The following is a 19,048-nucleotide window of genomic DNA, read 5'->3' as shown; positions in this document are numbered from 1 at the left end:
GGTCACTTCTGCCATATTAACACACAGTGAGAAGACAGCTGACTATCCACCAGGAAGGCACTCTTCACCAGACAGTACATCTCCTGGCTATGAGAGATTAATGTTAAACCGCTCTGTCTGTGGTATTGTCAGATCAGTCTAAGTTGACTGAGACCTCAATGAATGAGGAAAACCTGATAACAAGGTGGTTCATAGGAACTAGGGAAAGTCAACCAACTGTCAGTGAAGAGTGGTTGAGTCACTCTGGAGAGGAATAAAGAGGCTACAAAAATGGCTGTGCTGGACGGATGCTAGAAAACCGTCCACAGGATTGAGTTCTAGGATAGGAGCCAGATTACACATCATTCACTAAGTCCACCAGGGAAACACTGGTGAGAGGCATGAACCTTCAACAGTTTGATGGTGACTCCTCTATACATGAGTGAGGGAGGGAGGAGAATATTTACATAGCAGACCAACACCTTTAGGAACTATGTAGCCCTGAAGTTAACAGACCAGGTGGAGTTGCCTTACCTGCCAGGATCTAGACCACAATTACCATGACTGGCAAGGTCATTCGAATACAGCCAAAGGACCTTGACCTACCAGGAGTTGTGGAAATAGCTCAAAGAGCATATTCTTTCTAGGGGCACAATAAACCTGCAGTCCACAGAGTGCTGGTTAACATCTGTTAACATGAAAAAAAAAAAAAAAAAAGAAAAAGGCAAGAATAGAGGGACACTCCTGAGAGCTATCACTCCAATGAAAAGTCTTGCTCCCTTGCTTAGTTTGCAAACCTAAGGTAATTTTCAAATCCAAAACTGATGTACTAAGTATATGAGTAGGACCCTAGGAGAAAGAACCCTATACATTATGGTAAATAAATACAATTTTCCCAGTGTCTGCATGCCCTGGATGTGACTAGACATTTTGAGGACTAGTGGTCACAGCCTCTGAATTGATATTGATAGCAGGAAATCTATCTAAAACAAGATCACAACCTTCCTGTTCGAGTGGGATCCTAGTAGACCAGGTGTTCTGATTAAAGTTGGTCTCACAGTGGTCGTTTTCCATCCCCCACGAGCATAACAGGCATTTACACATGTGGCAGTTGGAGTACCTAGCACATTGGGCCCTTGATCGTAAGTCACAAATAGGGGGTTGCCAAATGGAGCTCTCTGAAATTGTCCTACCTATTCTCTCCAAAATAGTGGGTCAGGGTGATGGGGATTAGTGCGCTGCCAAGTAAGAACTGAAGGTTATCGGGTGGATCCTTACCCCCATCCCTTTTCTTTACCAGCCTGGCTCTTAAAGAAGTTAAGTGCATCTTGGAGAATAACTATAGAGTTCTGCTGACTTAACAAAGTAACCCCCAAAACAGTTACTGTGTGGGGCTCCTTACTATAACAGATTTAAAGTTTCAGCCCCCGGCTCCCCATCTGCAAGGGAGTCGCTTCACAAGTGATGAAGCAGGTCTGCAGGTATCTATCTCTCTCCCCCTCTCTGTCTTCCTTTTAAAAAAGTTTCAAACATACCTAGGTAGTGGCACATATTACCATGCACAAAGACCAGGTTCAACCCCCGAGTCCTCACCTACAGGGGGGAAGCTTCATGAGTGGTAAAACAGTACTGCAGATGCCTCTGTCGCTCTCTCTCTCTCTCTCAATTTCTCTCTGTTCCATCAAATAAAATAAAGTTAAAAAAATTTAAAAATACACGTGCATGGGGAAGCTTCATGAGCGGTGAAGCAATGTTTCAGGTGTCACTATGTCTCCCTCCCTTTCTGTCTCTTCTGTCTCTATCCAATAACAAATAAGTAAAAAGAAGGGAGTCAGGTGTTAGCACAGCAGGTTAAGTGCATGTGGCGCAAAGCACAAGGACCCTTGTAAGGAAGCCGGTTCGAGCCCCCGGCTCTCCACCTGCAGGGGAGTCACTTCACAAGCAGTGAAGCAGGTCTGCAGGTGTCTATCTTTCTCTCCCCCTCTGTCTCCTCCTCTCTCCATTTCTCTCTGTCCTATCCAATAACAACATCAGTAACTACAACAATAAAACAAGGGCAACAAAAGAGAATAAATAAATATTTTGAAAAAAATAAAAAATTAATAAAAAGAAAACTTGGCTCTCAAAAAAAAGTTTCAAATACATGGTATGTCACTGATTTGACAATGTGCGTTTTTTGGATTCCAGCCAGTAAGGTGGATCATCAACAGTTCACATTCATGTAGAACAGATTATATATATATATATATATATATATATATATACATATATATATATGTATATATATATAATTTTTCATGAGCGCTATACTGACTACAATCTTGAGTCTGTATAAAGAAATGTGGACCACCTAATTGTGCATTGGGGAACTATACTGGTTTGTTTTATTGACAACATCTTGCCAGCTGGACAGACAGCAAGAAGTAGCTAGTATGTTAAAAATCCTTGCTAGGAGGGTGGGAGATAAGGCTGACTATTGAGGGACCAGCTACCTCATTAAAGTCATTTCTAGATCCAGCCATCAGGGGGGTGCTGGGTTACTCCCTCCAAAATGAAAGACAAATTGCTGTCTATTGTACCCCCACCATGAAGAAGAAAGCACAGTGCCCTAAGTCTCTTGCTTCTGAGGTATCACATTCTACCACTAAGAAAAAAATGCTCTAATGAGTTTGGAGAACTCCCATAAGGCTAGAAGAGAACCTACCTTAATAACCCTGCAATTCTCTCCTGGGGATATATCCCAAAGAACCAGACACAACCATCCAAAGAGATCTGTGTATACCTATGTTCATAGCAGCACAATTTGTAATAGTCAAAACCTGGAGCAATACCGATCCCTTAACAGTAGATGAGCAGCTGAGAAAGTTGTGGTCTATATACACAGTGGAATACTAATCAGCTATTTAAAATGGTGAATTCGGGAGTCGGGCTGTAGCGCAGCGGGTTAAGCGCAGGTGGGGCACAGCACAAGGACCGGCATAAGGATCCCGGTTCGAACCCCGGCTCCCCACCTGCAGGGGAGTCGCTTCACAGGCGGTGAAGCAGGTCTGCAGGTGTCTATCTTTCTCTCCTCCTCTCTGTCTTCCCCTCCTCTCTCCATTTCTCTCTGTCCTATCAAACAACGACAACAACAATAATAACTACAACAATAAAACAAGGGCAACAAAAGGGAATAAATAAATAAAATAAATGTTAAAAAAATGGTGAATTCACATTTTTCACCTCATCTTGGATGGAGCTTGAAGGAATCATGTGAAGTGAGATCAGCCAGAAAGAGAAGGAAGAATATGGGATGATCTCACTCATAGACAAAAGCTGAAAAACAAGAACAAAAGGGAAAACACAAAGCAAAACTTGGACTGGAGTTATTGCATTGCACCAAAGTAAAAGCCTCTGGGAAGAGAGGGAGGGTTCAGGTCCTGGAATATCATGGCAGAGGAGGACCTAGTGGGGGTTGAATGGAAGGAAATGTGGAAAACTTTGAAGTGTTACACATGTACAAACTATTGTATTTTACTGTTGATTGTAAACCATAGATCCCCCAATAAAGAGATTAAAAGGGGGTCGGGTGGTAGCGCAGCTGGTTAAGCGCATGTGGTGTAAAGCGCAAGAACCAGTGTGAGGATCCTGGTTCGAACTCTGGCTCCCCACCTGCAGGGGAGTTGCTTCACAGGCGGTGAAGCAGGTCTGCAGGTGTCTGTTTTTCTCTCCCCCTCTCTGTCTTCCCCTCCTCTCTCCCTTTCTCTCTGTCCTATCCAACAACAACAATATCAATAACAACAACAATAATAACTATACCAAGGGCAACAAAAAGGAAATAAATATTTTTTTAAAATACTGAAAAAAAAAAGGTAGGTTAAAAAAAAAAAAGGAAAATGTTCTAATGAATGCACCAGGTGACATAAGAGACTGCCCGTTCTGAATGGGACACAGAGAAGAAAAGGGTTCTTTGGTAGTACCAGACTTCATGGCAAATAACCCTGACTAGCATTTGGTGTCAGTCCAACAGACTAATGGTCAGTGGAGAAAAGATGCAATGTGGAATTCATGACAAGTCCGGGAAGAATCGTAGACCCCTGGGACTCTGACAGTCATACCAGCTGCTGCGGATAATTGTATGCCTGTTGAGAAACATACTCTTACATGTCATTGGGCCTTATAATGACCAAATACTTGACCTTGGGACATTTAAAACTTCTCATATCCTGAATGACTAACTTTTCTGATTCCATCCATGTTTATTGATATTTTAGTAAAAAGCATTTCCCCTTCTCCCTAATTCATTGAAGTCTTCACATGACAATCGAGTACTATCTTTATTAATTTTAGTCTCAGATTTGAACATTAGGAGTCACAGATGTGACTCCTTTGTGAATCATTTCTTAGCCCTTTCTGTTTGGTACAACCATATGTTCCAGATTCATCTTGTACTTTCCCTGTTCTGTGCTGCAATTGACCATTTCTTCACAGACCCATACCTTCTTTTCCTAGAGTATGATATTCAGAAGCCAAGATCTGAATGTAGTTGATAGATGTGGTCATTGCTATTAGTTAGTGGCATTGCTATGTCCACTCACAGCAACTATTACACGTACAAATATCTATAGAACTTTTTTTTATTTAAGAAAGGAGTAATTAACAAAACCATAGGGTAGGAGGGGTACAACTCCACACAATTCCCACCACCCAATCTCCATATCCCACCCCCTCCCCTGATAGCTTTCCCATTCTCCATCCCTCTGGGAGCATGGACCCAGGGTCATTGTGGGTTGAAGAAGGTAGAACGTCTGGCTTCTGTAATTGCTTCCCTGCTGAACATGGGCATTGACTGGTCTGTCCATACTCCCAGTCTGCCTCTCTCTTTCCCTAGTAGGATGTGTCTCTGGGGAAGCTGAGCTCCAGGACACATTGGTGGGGTCTTCAATCCAGGGAAGCCTGGCCAGCATCCTGATGGCATCTGGAACCTGGTGACTGAAAAGAGAGTTAACATATGAAGCCAAACAAATTGTTGAGCAATCATGGACCCAAAGGTTGGAATAGTGGAGAGGAAGTGTTAGGGAGGTACTCACTGCAAACTCTAGTGTACTTCTGCTTTCAGGTATATATTTTGCAGTAGTTTATAGATACGTGTGAACATATGCTCTCTTTCACAGAAACTGGTGTATATCTAGGTTTTGGGACTTTGTTAGAAAGTGAACCACCTGAGATGAAATTAGAGTATACTATGAAAGGAAAGGTCTCACCCGAGTAATGAAGCTGAAGGGTTGTCATTCCACACGTGAAGTCTCTGGACACAGTCTGAAGTGAAGCATGTTTAGGTGGCAATCGTTGTGTTGGTTAGGTTGTGATCGGCGGATGCAATATTATTTGATACGGATTGGGAGAGGCATATGGGAAAGTGGGCCCTATCCAAGGGTTCCAGGACTGGGGGAAGTTGGGGTTCTATAGTGGAGATGTGAGGTTCCTGCTGTCTTAGGGTTCAAAAAGACAATCGATAGTTAATGTTATCATCACATTATTTGTTAATTGGGTTAACTTTGAAAAGTCCTTTTGTTAGGGTTTGCTGTACAGTACCCAGTATCTTGTATATAGCTGTGCTATTGGATGCTTCTGATATAGATCTTTTTAAAGAAAAAGTATCTTATTAGGCAAATAATGACTTACAAGATAGTTGTTACATGAGCACACTTTTATCTTTTCACCGTAGTTGTCTGCACACCTTTCCCACCTACTCCAGGATCATGCATGGTCCCTCACCCTCCCCTGCCCCCCAGCCCTTGGCCTTGCTGCAGCAGATGATACCAAATCCAGGTTTCGCCGTTCTTTCCATGTTTCTTTTTATTTTTCTAATATTTACTTATTGAATAAAGGCAGAAAGAAATAAAGAGGAAAGGGAGAGGCAGAGAGGGAAAGGGAGACACTTGTCCGCACTCGTGAAGCTTCCCCCCTGCAGTCAGGGAGCAGGGACTTGAACCTGGAACCTTGTGCATGATATCATGTGCACTCAACCAAGTGTGCCACCACCCTTTTCTTGTTTCTTAAGATCCACCTGTGAGTGATATCATCTGGAATTTTTCTCTCTGTTTGATCTCACTTAACATGATTCTTTCAAGCACATCCAAGGTGAGGTAAAGGTGACTTCATCATAAAATAATGACTTTAAACTGATAACTTCAATTCTAGTATATCACAACATTCTTATCTTCTTTTTCTTTTTTAAAATTTTCTTAAATTTATTTTTAAAAAGGAGACATTAACAAAATCGTATGATAAGAGGGGTACAACTCCACACAATTCCCACCACCAGATCTCTGTATCCCACCCCCTCCCCTGATAGCTTTCCTATTCTTTATCCCTCTGGGAGTATGGACCCAAGGTCGTTGTGGGATGCAGAAGGTGGAAGGTCTGGCTTCTGTCATTGCTTCCTCACTGAACATGGGCGTTGACTGGTCAATCTTCTTTTTCATATTCGTAATTAACAGAGAGAAACCTGACTGCAATTACCCTCAGTATATTTACTCAGTTGATCAAGGGTAGGATACACGGAAGTTAGTGTTAGAACTACTAACCCATTCTGTCTTGAAAAGAATAGTTATTAGATTTTTAAGCCACCACCTGTTTTCCACCCATCTTGCAACTGAAAACCATTTTAAAAACAAATTTAATTCAGACGTAAGCCTCACATAAAGTGTGTCTAGGTCATGAGAACTAGGTGGCTCAGGAGACCATGACAGGGTTTAGAGCTTCAACAGTCCGATCACATCTTTGTGTCTGCTATGATTCAAAATGGTTGACATGGAATTGTTTATATTGGGTAATGGTAGCTGATTATTACTTTATCTCCCAGGTTTTAGTGAGTATAATCCTGTTGCTGAGAATCGCCACCTCAGCTAAAGGAAAGGGCAAGTTTCCCCTGAAGAGTGCTGTTTAATCTTTTAAAAAGCAAACTACAATGGATTGTTCATAAGTCATTCCTGTTCATACATAAAACACGATTTTATAACCTTTTTATATCATTTTCTTAAAAATCATTTCATGTTTTACGAGCTAGTGATATTTTTTGAACAAATATTTAGGATATGATTCAAGGCAAAGGTACTATCAAAAGGAGTAATCCTTATCTGGAAGATTAGCACTTCTCTCTGCACCAAAAGCAAATTGATTTTTGGAGATGGTATTTTGTAGTTGGAATATAAATGAAGAGTTAGAATTTTGTGTAAATGTGCTGTCAACATCAAAAGTGCAATTCATTTGTGTCTTAATAAGGGTTTCTTTTCACTTCTAGTACTTTGTTTAGTGTTGCTAAATATCATTAAGTAATTTCTGGGGAGATAGCGTAATGGTTATGCAAAAATATTTTCATACCTGAGGCTCTGAGGTCCCAGGTTCAATCACTAGCACCACTAAGAGCTGAGTAGCACTTTGAGGAAAAAAGTAATTTCAACTTAACAGCTTTAAGTGGTGAGCAGTCTAAAGGTGAAAAAAGTGTTTTTTATTCATAAAATCTTTGAGAAGACTGAACTTTTGGATGTTAAGATGAGTATATACCAACTGGAGAAATAGCTCACCTGGTTTATTATGCTCGAGGCACTCAGTTAAATCCCTAGCACTGCCTGTATGTACCACAGTGAGCTCTGTCTTCTTTCTCTCCTCTCTGTTCCACATATAATCAGTAAAATCAAGCTTTTTTTTTTTTTAAAAAAAAAAGATATACAGTGTTGTCCAGTACAGTTTCCTCTAAAATGAGAGGGAAACCTAAAATTGAGATTTTCAGAATAGCAAGGTAGCTTCAGTATTCCAGACTCAATCCCCTGTACCATCATGAGCTAAAGCTGAGCAGTGCTTAGGGTCAAGTCAGGACATTCACCTGCCTCATCAGCAACAAGCCAGTAAATTTATTTGCCTGTTTTGATTTTTTAACCTTTAAACTTCAATATCACCTATCTGTCACTGAAATAAAATTGTATATTAAATCTGTAAAGTGGCCTGATTTTTGTGAACATATATAACTGGGAAAAGAAAGGGAAGCTCTTTTAATCTTTTCAATAAAACACATTGACCTAATTTATAAGGCTGAGGTTCTGCAAGCTGACCTGCCTTGATTTTTATCTTGTCCAAATGGCCTTAAATTAATATATCTATACTTAGGTAATGAAACAAAAATATAAATTTATTATTAGAAAGAACACCTGGCAGTTCACTTAAAGTTTATCTCGGTCAACGCAGGCCGAGTTAACTTTGTGAGGCAACTAATGTCTACAGTCTTAACATCATGACTGAAGGCTGGGACTTCGTAAAAGTAGGTTAATTTTTTAACCCAAGCATCATTAAATGTCTGTGGTAGGCAGCTTCTTAGATGGTTCTAAGTGATACACACTTCCTAGTATTCATGCCCTTGTATTATCTTGTCCTGTTGGGTTTGAGCTAAACCTAATAATGTGCTTTTGATTTATAAACTATGTCAAAAGTGATGGATGATTGGTCGGGGAAGTAGCACAATGGCTTGAGCATTGGACTTACAAGCAAGTTCAATCCCCGTCACACGTACTAAATTGATACTCTGATTATCGTTAATAAATAAATACTTCAATACTTTATGTAATGGTATGTCACTTGTAAGATTAAGCTACAGAAAAAGCCTGGCATCCATCTTTTTCCACTTTCTTCTCTCGCCTGCTCACTTTAATTTAGGAAAATAGCTCTCGTGCTGTGTTCTTCCCAGTGGAGAAGCAGAGGAACCGAAGAGGGCTTCTGGTGAGCTGTCAGTGAGGAACTGGGTCCTGCCACGGCCATATGAGTGAGCACAGCAACTGTCTGTTCTTCCCTGTCAGACTTTGAGAGGAAGGTAGGTAGCCCCAGCAACCAGAAAAACAGTTTGGTGAAAACCCCTAAGTCTTGACCAAAAGGTGTCTGAGCATGACCACCCAAGAATTCAGTTTAAGTCAGTCTGGAGTGAATTTCAAGTCTGAGTAGTTTAAAATTTTCCTCATGTAATTCCTAATGAATAAAGGAAGAATCGGTGTAACAAATCGTTGTATTAAGTGCCTTTGAGGCTCTATAGGAGCTAGAACCACTGAATGGAACCTTATAGACCAGGAGAGAAGACAAACAACTAAACAAAGACAACAATGCGGCAGTTTCTATACAAGATGAAGTCAGCACAGAAGAGGAAATACCTAAACATAGCCTGGTAATGTCAGAGAAGTTTTGATAGAGAAAATATTAGATCAAGTCTTTTTTTGTTTGTTTTCCTTGTTAGTCAATATTCCTCTTTCTAATGGTACATATTTGCTGTAGGTTTGCTCCACTAACTTGAGGAATTTTTCCATAGATCAAGTCTTAAACTAAATATAAAAAGCTAGTCAGCAAAAATATGGGAAGAAAATATTGCAGGTAAAGGAATAGCAATAGCAAATGCACAAAGTTGTTAGAGGATAAGCAGGGAAATAGTACTTTCATATTTGAATTATAGGGCAGTAAAGACTCTAGAAGGGCATAGGGGTACAAGTCTTAGGATATAGACATCAGGATGCAGGCATGACCTGAAGGGGTAGCAACAGGCATGAAGAGAAGAGGATAGCTTTCTACAACTACTAGAGCTGGGACGTAGGTACTGAAATGCAAAGAGAGAAGCCTGTGGTGACAGCCAGGTTCTGGCTTCATTGTTGTGGGGGTGGTCAGTTCTAACTCTGGCAACAAATACGGAGGAAGCAAAAGAAGACAACACGGGAAAACAAAGTTTCACTTCAAACCTAAGTTTAAAGGAGAAACAACCAGTTGCAGTTGACACTAGAAATGAAAAACAAACTGCATGTAATTTGGGAAAACAGATACAACTTTGTGAGTGCTTTTGTGTATTTGAGGAAATAAGGGAGATTATAGTTTCTGTTTCATCTCCCATGATTTACAGTCAAGTCTCAATAAGACCAGGGCAATCATAAGACTTAACTGTATGGACCCACTAAACCAGGCCTCTTTAAATTTGAACCACATAAACTGCTTTTCAGTCTTTATTTTTGTCCACTAGCTATAGAACTATAGAATGAACACACACACACACACACACACACACACACACACACACACACACACACACACACACACACACACCCTTACATTCTTATCCTTACCTTTGCCCCACTTCCCACTTAGTGAGTAATGCCTTGTTTGCCCCACTATTACTAGAATTTTGAACTGACATCAGATTACATTGTGCCATGAGGTGGGAAGAGTTTGGATGGAGACATCCATATATCCTTATGATCTGGTGATTGTTTTAATTTCAAAGGAGCAAATACATTTGGATTGGTACTTCAATCTACTTAAAGCATGTCAGTCTTGTGACGCAAAGTGAAATTGTATATGTATAATCAGTCTTTAGAACTGATACGCACTTTCTAGTTTCAGCCTATTCACCTACTGTGGATGGTTTCTTTCTTCCTTTGTCTCTCTTTCTTCCTTTCTCTGATTTTAACGGACAAAAATAACTAGTATTCTATTGAAAAGCTGACACTTTAGAACTTTGAAAAACTTTCATTCTTTCCTCTAGTTTGGACAAGTCATATCTCCCCTACCCTCCCGTAGGAGATTGGAAAGTCACAGGGAAACATGACTGAACCTTACTATCAAAGGGAGGATTGCATACTATCTCATCACCAAGCCTGCCTTGAGGCTGGTGTAAAAAAAAAGTGCTGATGTTCACATAACATGTATCTCTTAAGTAACTCAAACCTGTAATTCAACTTGGCTGCCTTTAAAAGTCATTTTGATTCCAGCCACCAAGAACATTAATGAACTTAGTATCGCCACAGGTTTATTCATGTGGAAGACCTGATTCCTTATTCTTCATTCTAGCAGCTGACCCAGACCATCTGATAAAATAGAAGTCTGGAATAGGTCATACAAATCCAGATCAGTGAAACCCAGTTCATTGTAGTCAGTGTTTTCCAATTATTCTGGTTTTAGGATGGCAAACAATAAATTTTTGAAGGCTTGGATTTGAGGGGGAAATCACACACTGGTAATTTTTAATGAGAACACATTTTATTAAATTCAGTTTATTCATGCCTTTATCTTTTCTACTTTTATTCTCCTTTGGATACTTTTTATACTCCTGTTACTAAATAATTAAATTATGTGCTACTTTTGTATTTGGGTCTTGGTTTACCTTCCATGGATTTCAACTGTGGGAATATTATGAAACAAGAAGCACTTCCACAGATTTCTCAGAATGGCATAAGACAGAGCATGTAAAAATGGATACGAACTTTATATGTCTAAGTAAATTAAGATAAAGGTACAAACAAATATAAACAAGTTCCCAAATTTGTCTGGACATTAGAACCATCTATAGATCCATACTATGCCCCAGGTGAAGTAAGTCACAGATTCTAGGGATGACCCACAGGCTTCTGAACTCTTAACTTCCCACTTGATTCCAATGTGCAGACAAGCTTTGAAGCAACTGATCTGGACTCCAACTTAATGATTTCCAAGAGCACAACCCCCTTGCCCTTGGTGGGAAGTTCTCTGTGACCCAACTTTTTCATCAACTTTGTGAACATTGAGCATAAGTGGAGTCACTGAATGAAAGAAAGGTCAAGTAGTCACTAGGAAGCAACAGGTAAGTAATCAAAGGCCAAATAATAACAATAATAATGATAATAGTCAAAGATCACAGGGAGGTATGAAATAGTTCATTGGGAAAAATGTATATTTTTATATTATGGGGGGGTTAATGGTTTACAGTAATTAACAGTTGTTGGTACATATGTTTTTTATGGCTTACAGTAAATAGTTATTGGTACATGTTTAAAATTTCTTTGTTTTCTACAAAACACCCTCACCCCACAGCCTAGGTCCTCCACCACCATCATGCACCAGAACTCAACAACCTCCTTCCTCCAGAGTCCTTTACTTTGATGTAATACACCAGAGCTTTGCTTAAATTTTTTAATTAATTAAAAAATGTTTTATTAGAGCACTTCTCAGCTCTAGATGTGGTGGTATAGGGCATTGATTTTGGGACTTTGGAGCCTCAGGCACATGGTTCTCTTTCCATAACCATCTCATTGCCCAGCCCACCCCCAAGTTCTGCTTTGTATTTTCCCTTTTTTTTCTTGTTTCTTGACTTCTGTCCATGAGTGAGATCATCCCATATCCATCCTTCTCTTTCTGACTTATCTCATTTAACATGATTTCTTCAGGCTCCATCCAAGACGAAGTGAAGAAGGTGAATTCACCATTCTTAATAGCTGAGTAATATTCCATTGTGTACATATACCACAACTTTCTCAGCCACTAATCTGTTGTTGGACACCTAGGTTGTTTCTAGGTTTTGGCTGTTTCAAATTGTGCTGCTATGAACATAGGTAAACATTTAAACATAAATCTTTTTTGATGAGTGTGTTTGGTTTCTTAGGGTATATCTTCAGGAGAGGAATTGAAGGGTCATAGGGTAGGTCTACTTCTAGCCTTCTCATTCTCCGGACTGCTCTTCAAAGGGGTTGGGCCAGTTTACATTCCCACCAGCAGTGCAGGAGGGTTCCTTTGCCACCACCACCACCATCACCACCCCCACTGCTCCAGCAGTAGTTGCTATCATTTCTTTCTTTTAAAAGAAAAATTTATTTTTACCCCTATGGAATCTAATCTTTGATAAGGGGGTCCAAAATATTAAATGGAGGAAGAAGGCTCTCTTCAATAAATGGTGCTGGGAAAATTAGGTTGAAACATGCAGAAGAATGAAACTGAATCACTTTATCTCACCAGAAACAAAAGTCAACTTCAAATGGATCAAGGACCTGGATGTAAGACCAGAAACTATCAAATACTTAGAGAAAACATTGGTGGAATACTTCCCACCTAAACCTCAAGAATATCTTTGATGATGCAAGCCCAGTTGCAAGGAACTAAGACAAAAACAAATCAATGGGACTACATCAACTTGAAAAGCTTCTGCACAGCCAAAGAAACCACCACCCAAACAAAGAGACCCCTCACAGTATGGGAGAAGATCTTCACATGCCATACATCAAACAAGAGACCAATAACCAAAATATACAAAGAGCTCAGCAAAATTAGCACCAAAAAGCAAATGACCCCATCCAAAAATGGGCAGAGGATATGAACAGAACATTCACTACAGAAGAGATCCAAAAGGCTAACAAACACATGAAAAATTGCTCCAGGTTGCTGATTGTCAGAGAAATGCAAATAAAGACAACATTGAGATACCATCTCACCCCTGTGAGAATGGCATACATCAAAAAAGGACAGCAGCAACAAATGCTGGAGAGGCTGTGGGTTCAGAGGAACCCTTCTACACTGCTAGTGGGAATGTAAACTAGTCCAGCCTTTGTGGAGAGCAATCTGGAGAACTCTCACAAGGCTAGACATAGACCTTCCATATGACCCAGTAATTCCTGTCCTAGGGATATACCCCAAGGACTCTATAATGCCCAACCAAAAAGATATGCATACACTTACGTTCATAGAAGCACAATTCATAATAGCTAAAACCTGGAAGCAACCCAGGTGCCCAACAACAGATAAATGGCTGAGAAAGCTGTGGATGGAATACTATGCAGCTATAGAGAACAATGAACCCACCTTCTCTGACCCATCTTAGATGGAGCTAGAAGGAATTATGTTAAGTGAGTTAAGTCAGAAAGATAAAGATGAATATGGGATGATCCCACTCATCAACAGAAGTTGAGAAAGAAGAATAGAAAGGTAAACTCAAAGCAGGTTTTGACTGAATTTGGAATAGGGCACCAAAGTAAAAATCTCTGGGTTGAGGGCGAGGGCAGAAGTTTGGCTTCATTTGGGGGTGGGGTCAGGGGAGGGGGAGGATGGGATGGGACCTAGTCTTTTGGTGGTGGGAATGGTGTTTATGTACACTCCTATTAATTTGTAGTCATATAAATCACTGTTTAATTAATATGAGAGGGGAAAATTGATTATATGTCTCGAACTTACTAATGCACAGACCATAGACTGAGTCTTTGATATGTTGACTCTCTTAAAAGCTTAAACCAGGGAGAACAGAAGCAACCAGTGGCACAGCTATATACAAATAATGTCAAAGGACATATATTATGGTGATGTTGTGTATGATACAGAAAATCCTAACAAAGGCATTTTTCAAAGTTAACCCAATTGCCAAATAATATGATTATAGCAATAACTATCTGTTGCCTTCTTAAACCCTAAGACAGCAGGAATATCCTGCTTCTTCTATAGGGCCTATATTTCCTTCAGTCCTGGAACCTCTAGGGTGGGGCTCACTTTCCTGCATGCTTCTCTCAATTCATACCAAATGATATTGCATCCGCCGATCCCAACCTAATCAATGAGTACCACCTCAGCGTGCTTCACTTCAGACTGTGTCCAGAGACATAAGTTGTGCAATATCAACCCTTCAGCCTCATTACTCAGGTGAGACCTTTATTTTCATAGGATTCTCTAATTCCATTCCAGGTGGCTCACTTCCTAACAAAGTCCCAAAACCTAGATATAGACCAGGTCACATGAGATAGAGCATTTGTTCTCATGTATCCATAAATTAGGGCAAAATATATACCTGAAAGCAAAAGTCTGCAGTGAGTCAGTATTAAGTCCATAATGAAATAGTGTCTACTTAGACTGAGATACACCCCTCACCTACTTCCTATTACACTTCCCCCACTCACTCCAAAGGTAACCTTATCAAAGCAAGAACTGCAAAAGCTGAATAAGGACAAGAGACTGGCATACTTTAAGGATGACTGTCTAGTCACTATCAGGCCACCTCATCAGCTGGGGCCCTATTCGGGGAGTCCTGCGATTCCCAAACAGACATGATGGGCCTAAACCTCGAATAGATCACTCTCTCTATTGTTACTGGTCATCTCTATTAGGAACAACACAATAGACCCCTTTGTGGGTCCCCATAGGACCTTACCCTCAATGTGGACCAACAATGGTAGAGAATGTTCCATCTTCCAAAGGGAGGTTGGACAACATACTCTATGTTCCACCTGAGGAAGATGGGTCCTGAAATTGGGGCAGCTTGGAACATTCCTACTCATGACCACAGAATGTGAGCTCAGATCTACAGAGATGCAGAGGTCACATAGGCTCCTAAGTTGAATATGAGCCCCAGATCAGATCAAATCAATGGGGTTTACAGTCAACAATATACACCTTTCCCATATCTAGGAACTAATCTCTTCCCTGATCCAACTTTCTGGTCCTTTTTCCAGCCATGATACCATCTCCCCAGACAATAAGTTGGATCCACCTGCATATCAGATGTCAGGCATAGGGGAAAAAAACAAACAAAAAAACTAGTATGGTCACAGGCCCTTTGGAATAGAACTAAAATATTCCTACTAGCTATCTACAAAATGGAGACCCCCCTACCCCAAACTCTTCATCTGCACTATTCCAGAATTTAGGTTCATGATTAGTCAACAACTTGTTATATGTTAACTTTCTTTTCAGCCACCAGGTTCCAGACGCTACCATGATGCCACCAAGACTTCCCTGGATAGATAACCTCTCCAATGTGTCCTGAAGGCCCGATTTCCCAGAGCCCCACCCCACTAGAGAAAGAGAGAGGCAGGCTGGGAATATGGGTCGACCTGTCAAAGCCCATGTTCAGCGGAGTAGCAATTACAGAAGCCAGATCTTCCACCCCATAATGACCCTGGGTCCATATCCCAGAGGGATAAAGAAGAGGAAAGCTATCAGGGGAGGGGATGGGATATGGAGTTCTGGTGGTGGGAATTGTGTGGAGTTGTACCCCTCTTATCCTATGGTTTTGTCAATGTTTTCTTTTTATAAATAAAAAAATGTCTCAAAAAATTTTGCTGTCATTTTTGATATGTGACATTCTCACAGGAGTGAAGTGGTATCTTATTGTTTTCTTTATTTGCATTTCTCTGACAATCAATGACTTAGAGTGTTTTTCAGATGTCTGTTGGCCTTTTGGATCTCTTCCTTAGTGAATATTCTGATTATATCCTCTCTTTCTATTTTTGGATGGGGTCATTTGTTTATTTGTTGCCTTTGATTGAAAAAAAATTAAAGTTATTGTTTCTTTTCTTGCAGTCCTTTGTATCTCAGATTTTCCCATTTATTTCCAGACACTGAGAGCTTCATTTGCAGTTAGTTATATGAAACTATTCTACAAGAATGACATTTCTTCCATGCTTTGGATGATTGTCTTAGAATTCTTTCCTTGAGTGTATAGTCAAGTACTTTAAAATATCTAATTCTGAGAGGGGATGCATTGAGTGAGAAATCCCCCTTTGCCTTCTTTAAGAAATACAAGGATACACATTTAACTTTTTTCTGCATATACACAGCACACTACTTATCTGCTTAAATAATACTAGCTGTCCAGACACTTGACTTTAAATATAACTGTTTACTCTTAGGTAGTTGATCTCTGTGGCTGACACCAGAATTCAAAAAAAATTTTTTTTCTCTAGCATTTGCACCCATAAAGCAGCCTAACAAAATAATGATTTTGCCATGTGCAAATATCTTGAGAGGTTACTTATAGGAAATGAAACTGTTGGATGGTTGAAATTTGGATAAATATGATCTTGTAAGCTTCTTACATTATTTAATTATTTCTAAGCTATATTTGACTTAAAAACCATTTACACTTAATTTCTGTCTGGTATTTAATAAAAATAATCTATACTGGGGGTCGGGCGGTGGCGCAGTGGGTTAAGCGCATGTGGCGCAAAGCACAGGGACCCGTGTAAGGATCCCAGTTCGAGCCCCCGGCTCCCCACATGCAGGGGAGTCGCTTCACGGGCGGTGAAGCAGGTCTGCAGGTGTCTGTCTTTCTCTCCCCCTCTCTGTCTTCTCCTCCTTTCTCCATTTCTCTCTGTCCTATCCAACAATGAACAACATCAACAATGGCAATAATAATAACCACAATGAGACTACAACAACAAGGGCAACAAAAAGGGAAAAAATGGCCCCCAGAAGCGGTGGATTCATGGTGTAGGCACTGAGCGCAGCAATAACCCTGAAGGAAAAAAAAATAATAATCTATACTAAAATAATAATAAAAAGAAAATCATCTAGACTGTTGCATACAGTTTACCCATGCATGTACACACATGTGTGATACCACCACTGCTAACAGCCTGCCTGGGCTGGGGACAATTTTCTCATTCTTTTTTTTTTTTTTTTTTGCTTCCAGGGTTATCGTTGAGCCTTGGTGCCTGCACTATGGATCCACTGCTCCAGTGGCCTTTTTTTTTGGATAGAACAGAGAGAAATTGAGAGGGGAGGGGAGGATAGACACTTGCAGACTAGCTTCATTATTTGTGAAGTGACCCCTCTGCAGGTGGTGAGCCCGAGACCCTTGTACAGGTCCTTGGGCTTCGTACTATGTGTGCTTAACCCAGTTTGCCACCACCTGCCCATCCTCCCCCCTTTTTGCTTTTCAAGAAGAGAGGTGGAAACAGAGAAAGAGAGAGGGAGAGAGAGAGGGAGGGAGAAGATATACCACAGCACTGCTTTATTTCCCAGTTAGTTGTGGAACTAGTATTCAGGACTTCATGCAATGCACCATATGGCATATATGCTCTACAGGTGTGTCCTACCAGCTGAGCTGTCTCTTAGCTCTAGGTCCTGCTTGTATTTCTGTTATCTTTCTCTTGGGTAACTGCCTGTGGCTGAGGAGTGGGGGTGCAGTGGGGTGGGGGAGTGAATATCCATGATGTTATACTCCCTTTAATATTGGGGGAAACTCCAACGCATTAAGATATAAAGCAGAACAAATTGTTTAATAGTCAGGAACCTCAAGGTAGAATATAGCAGATGAAATTTAAGGTCTCCATTTTGGAAAAAGCTATTAAGTCTATTTTAGGTCTATTCCAAGGGGCCCATGACTAATTTTTGCCTGAGCCCAACAGCCAACACACAGTCATTATCTGGGTAGATGGTATCAGAGTTGGAAATAGGACTAGAAAGCTGGATCCGCGCAGAGAGAAAATATGGGAAAAGTGTGTAAATAGTGTTAACTGTGCATCGCATTGATTTCATCTGGGACCCATATTCAGCACAGAAGCATGTGTAACCTCTGTATCCCTGTAGTTTCCATTTTCTTTTAGTGTTTATCTTTGCCAGGAGAAAGAGAGGCAAATAGTCATTTTGCCTTTCAGATCGTTATTTTGAGGGAGTTGGACGGTAGCGCAGTGGGTTAAGCGCAGGTGGTGGGAAGCGCAAGTACCCACGTGAGGATTAAGGCTCGAACCCACGACTCCCCACCCACAGGGGAGTCGCTTCACAAGCGGTGAAGCAGATCTGCAGGTGTCTATCTTTCTCTCCCCCTCTCTGTCTTCCGCTCCTCTCTCCATTTCTCTCTGTCCTATCCAACAACGACGACATCAATAACAGTAATAACTACAATAATAAAACAAGGGCAACGAAAGGGAATAAGTAAATAAATATAAAAACATATTTAAAAAAGAAAAGACCTTTATTTTGAATATTAGATTAAACAAGCAGAGTGGTGATTGCGTGTCACCAATATGGTTAGTTCTTTTACCAAGCTTGTCACCCAGTAAGCTGTGCTGTGGCTAAGCCTCTGGAAAATCAAGAGTGAAGTGTGTTGCCCTCTGTGTTGTTCCAACCAGAGCATTACTTGGTGGTATTGATTTTGAAAAATGAAATTTAACTTCTAAGAGCACAAATCACATTCAGGTATTCTTAAATGTAAAATTGATTCTGACCTACCCAAGAGCTGTACAGTAATAATGATCATGGAGGTGGAGGTGGGGATAGAATTGCTGTACTAATTTTTCTATGTTCTGTTTAGAAAATCCATTTTGGAGCATAGAGGCAGGCAGTTAATCAACCCAGTTTCTTTTTCATATCGTATACCAGAACTTGATATTGTCCGTCTGTTGGCAAGATTTATATTGAGATCATTGCTGAAAGAGGCTTTGAAGATGTCATATCACAAGCATTTAGATGTGATTATAAACTCTATCCAGAGCAGATGAAAGGGTAATACAATAACCTTGTACACAGCTAATTCAGGAGTGTGGACGAAAAT

The 19,048-nt window shown here is 40.4% G+C and overlaps 1 protein-coding gene across 2 annotated transcripts in view; it reads left to right on the top strand.

The window, feature by feature from the left end:
• Positions 1–19,048, top strand: part of NDUFAF2 (NADH:ubiquinone oxidoreductase complex assembly factor 2) — a 445,591-nt gene that overhangs the window by 208,793 nt on the left and 217,750 nt on the right. The window contains exon 4 of one of the 2 annotated variants that reach the window (XM_060191305.1): positions 5,687–5,878. The exons of the other annotated variant lie outside the window; for it this stretch is intronic. Coding sequence (XP_060047288.1) covers positions 5,687–5,863 — 177 coding nt within the window. The 3' untranslated portion in view covers positions 5,864–5,878. Of the gene's footprint in view, positions 1–5,686; positions 5,879–19,048 lie in introns of those variants that run through there. 2 annotated transcript variants of the gene reach the window in all.

Source organism: Erinaceus europaeus, chromosome 5 (genome assembly GCF_950295315.1).
Source record: "Erinaceus europaeus chromosome 5, mEriEur2.1, whole genome shotgun sequence".
Classification (NCBI taxonomy): Eukaryota; Metazoa; Chordata; class Mammalia; order Eulipotyphla; family Erinaceidae; genus Erinaceus; species Erinaceus europaeus.
This window is presented reverse-complemented; position numbering and strand designations above follow the sequence as displayed.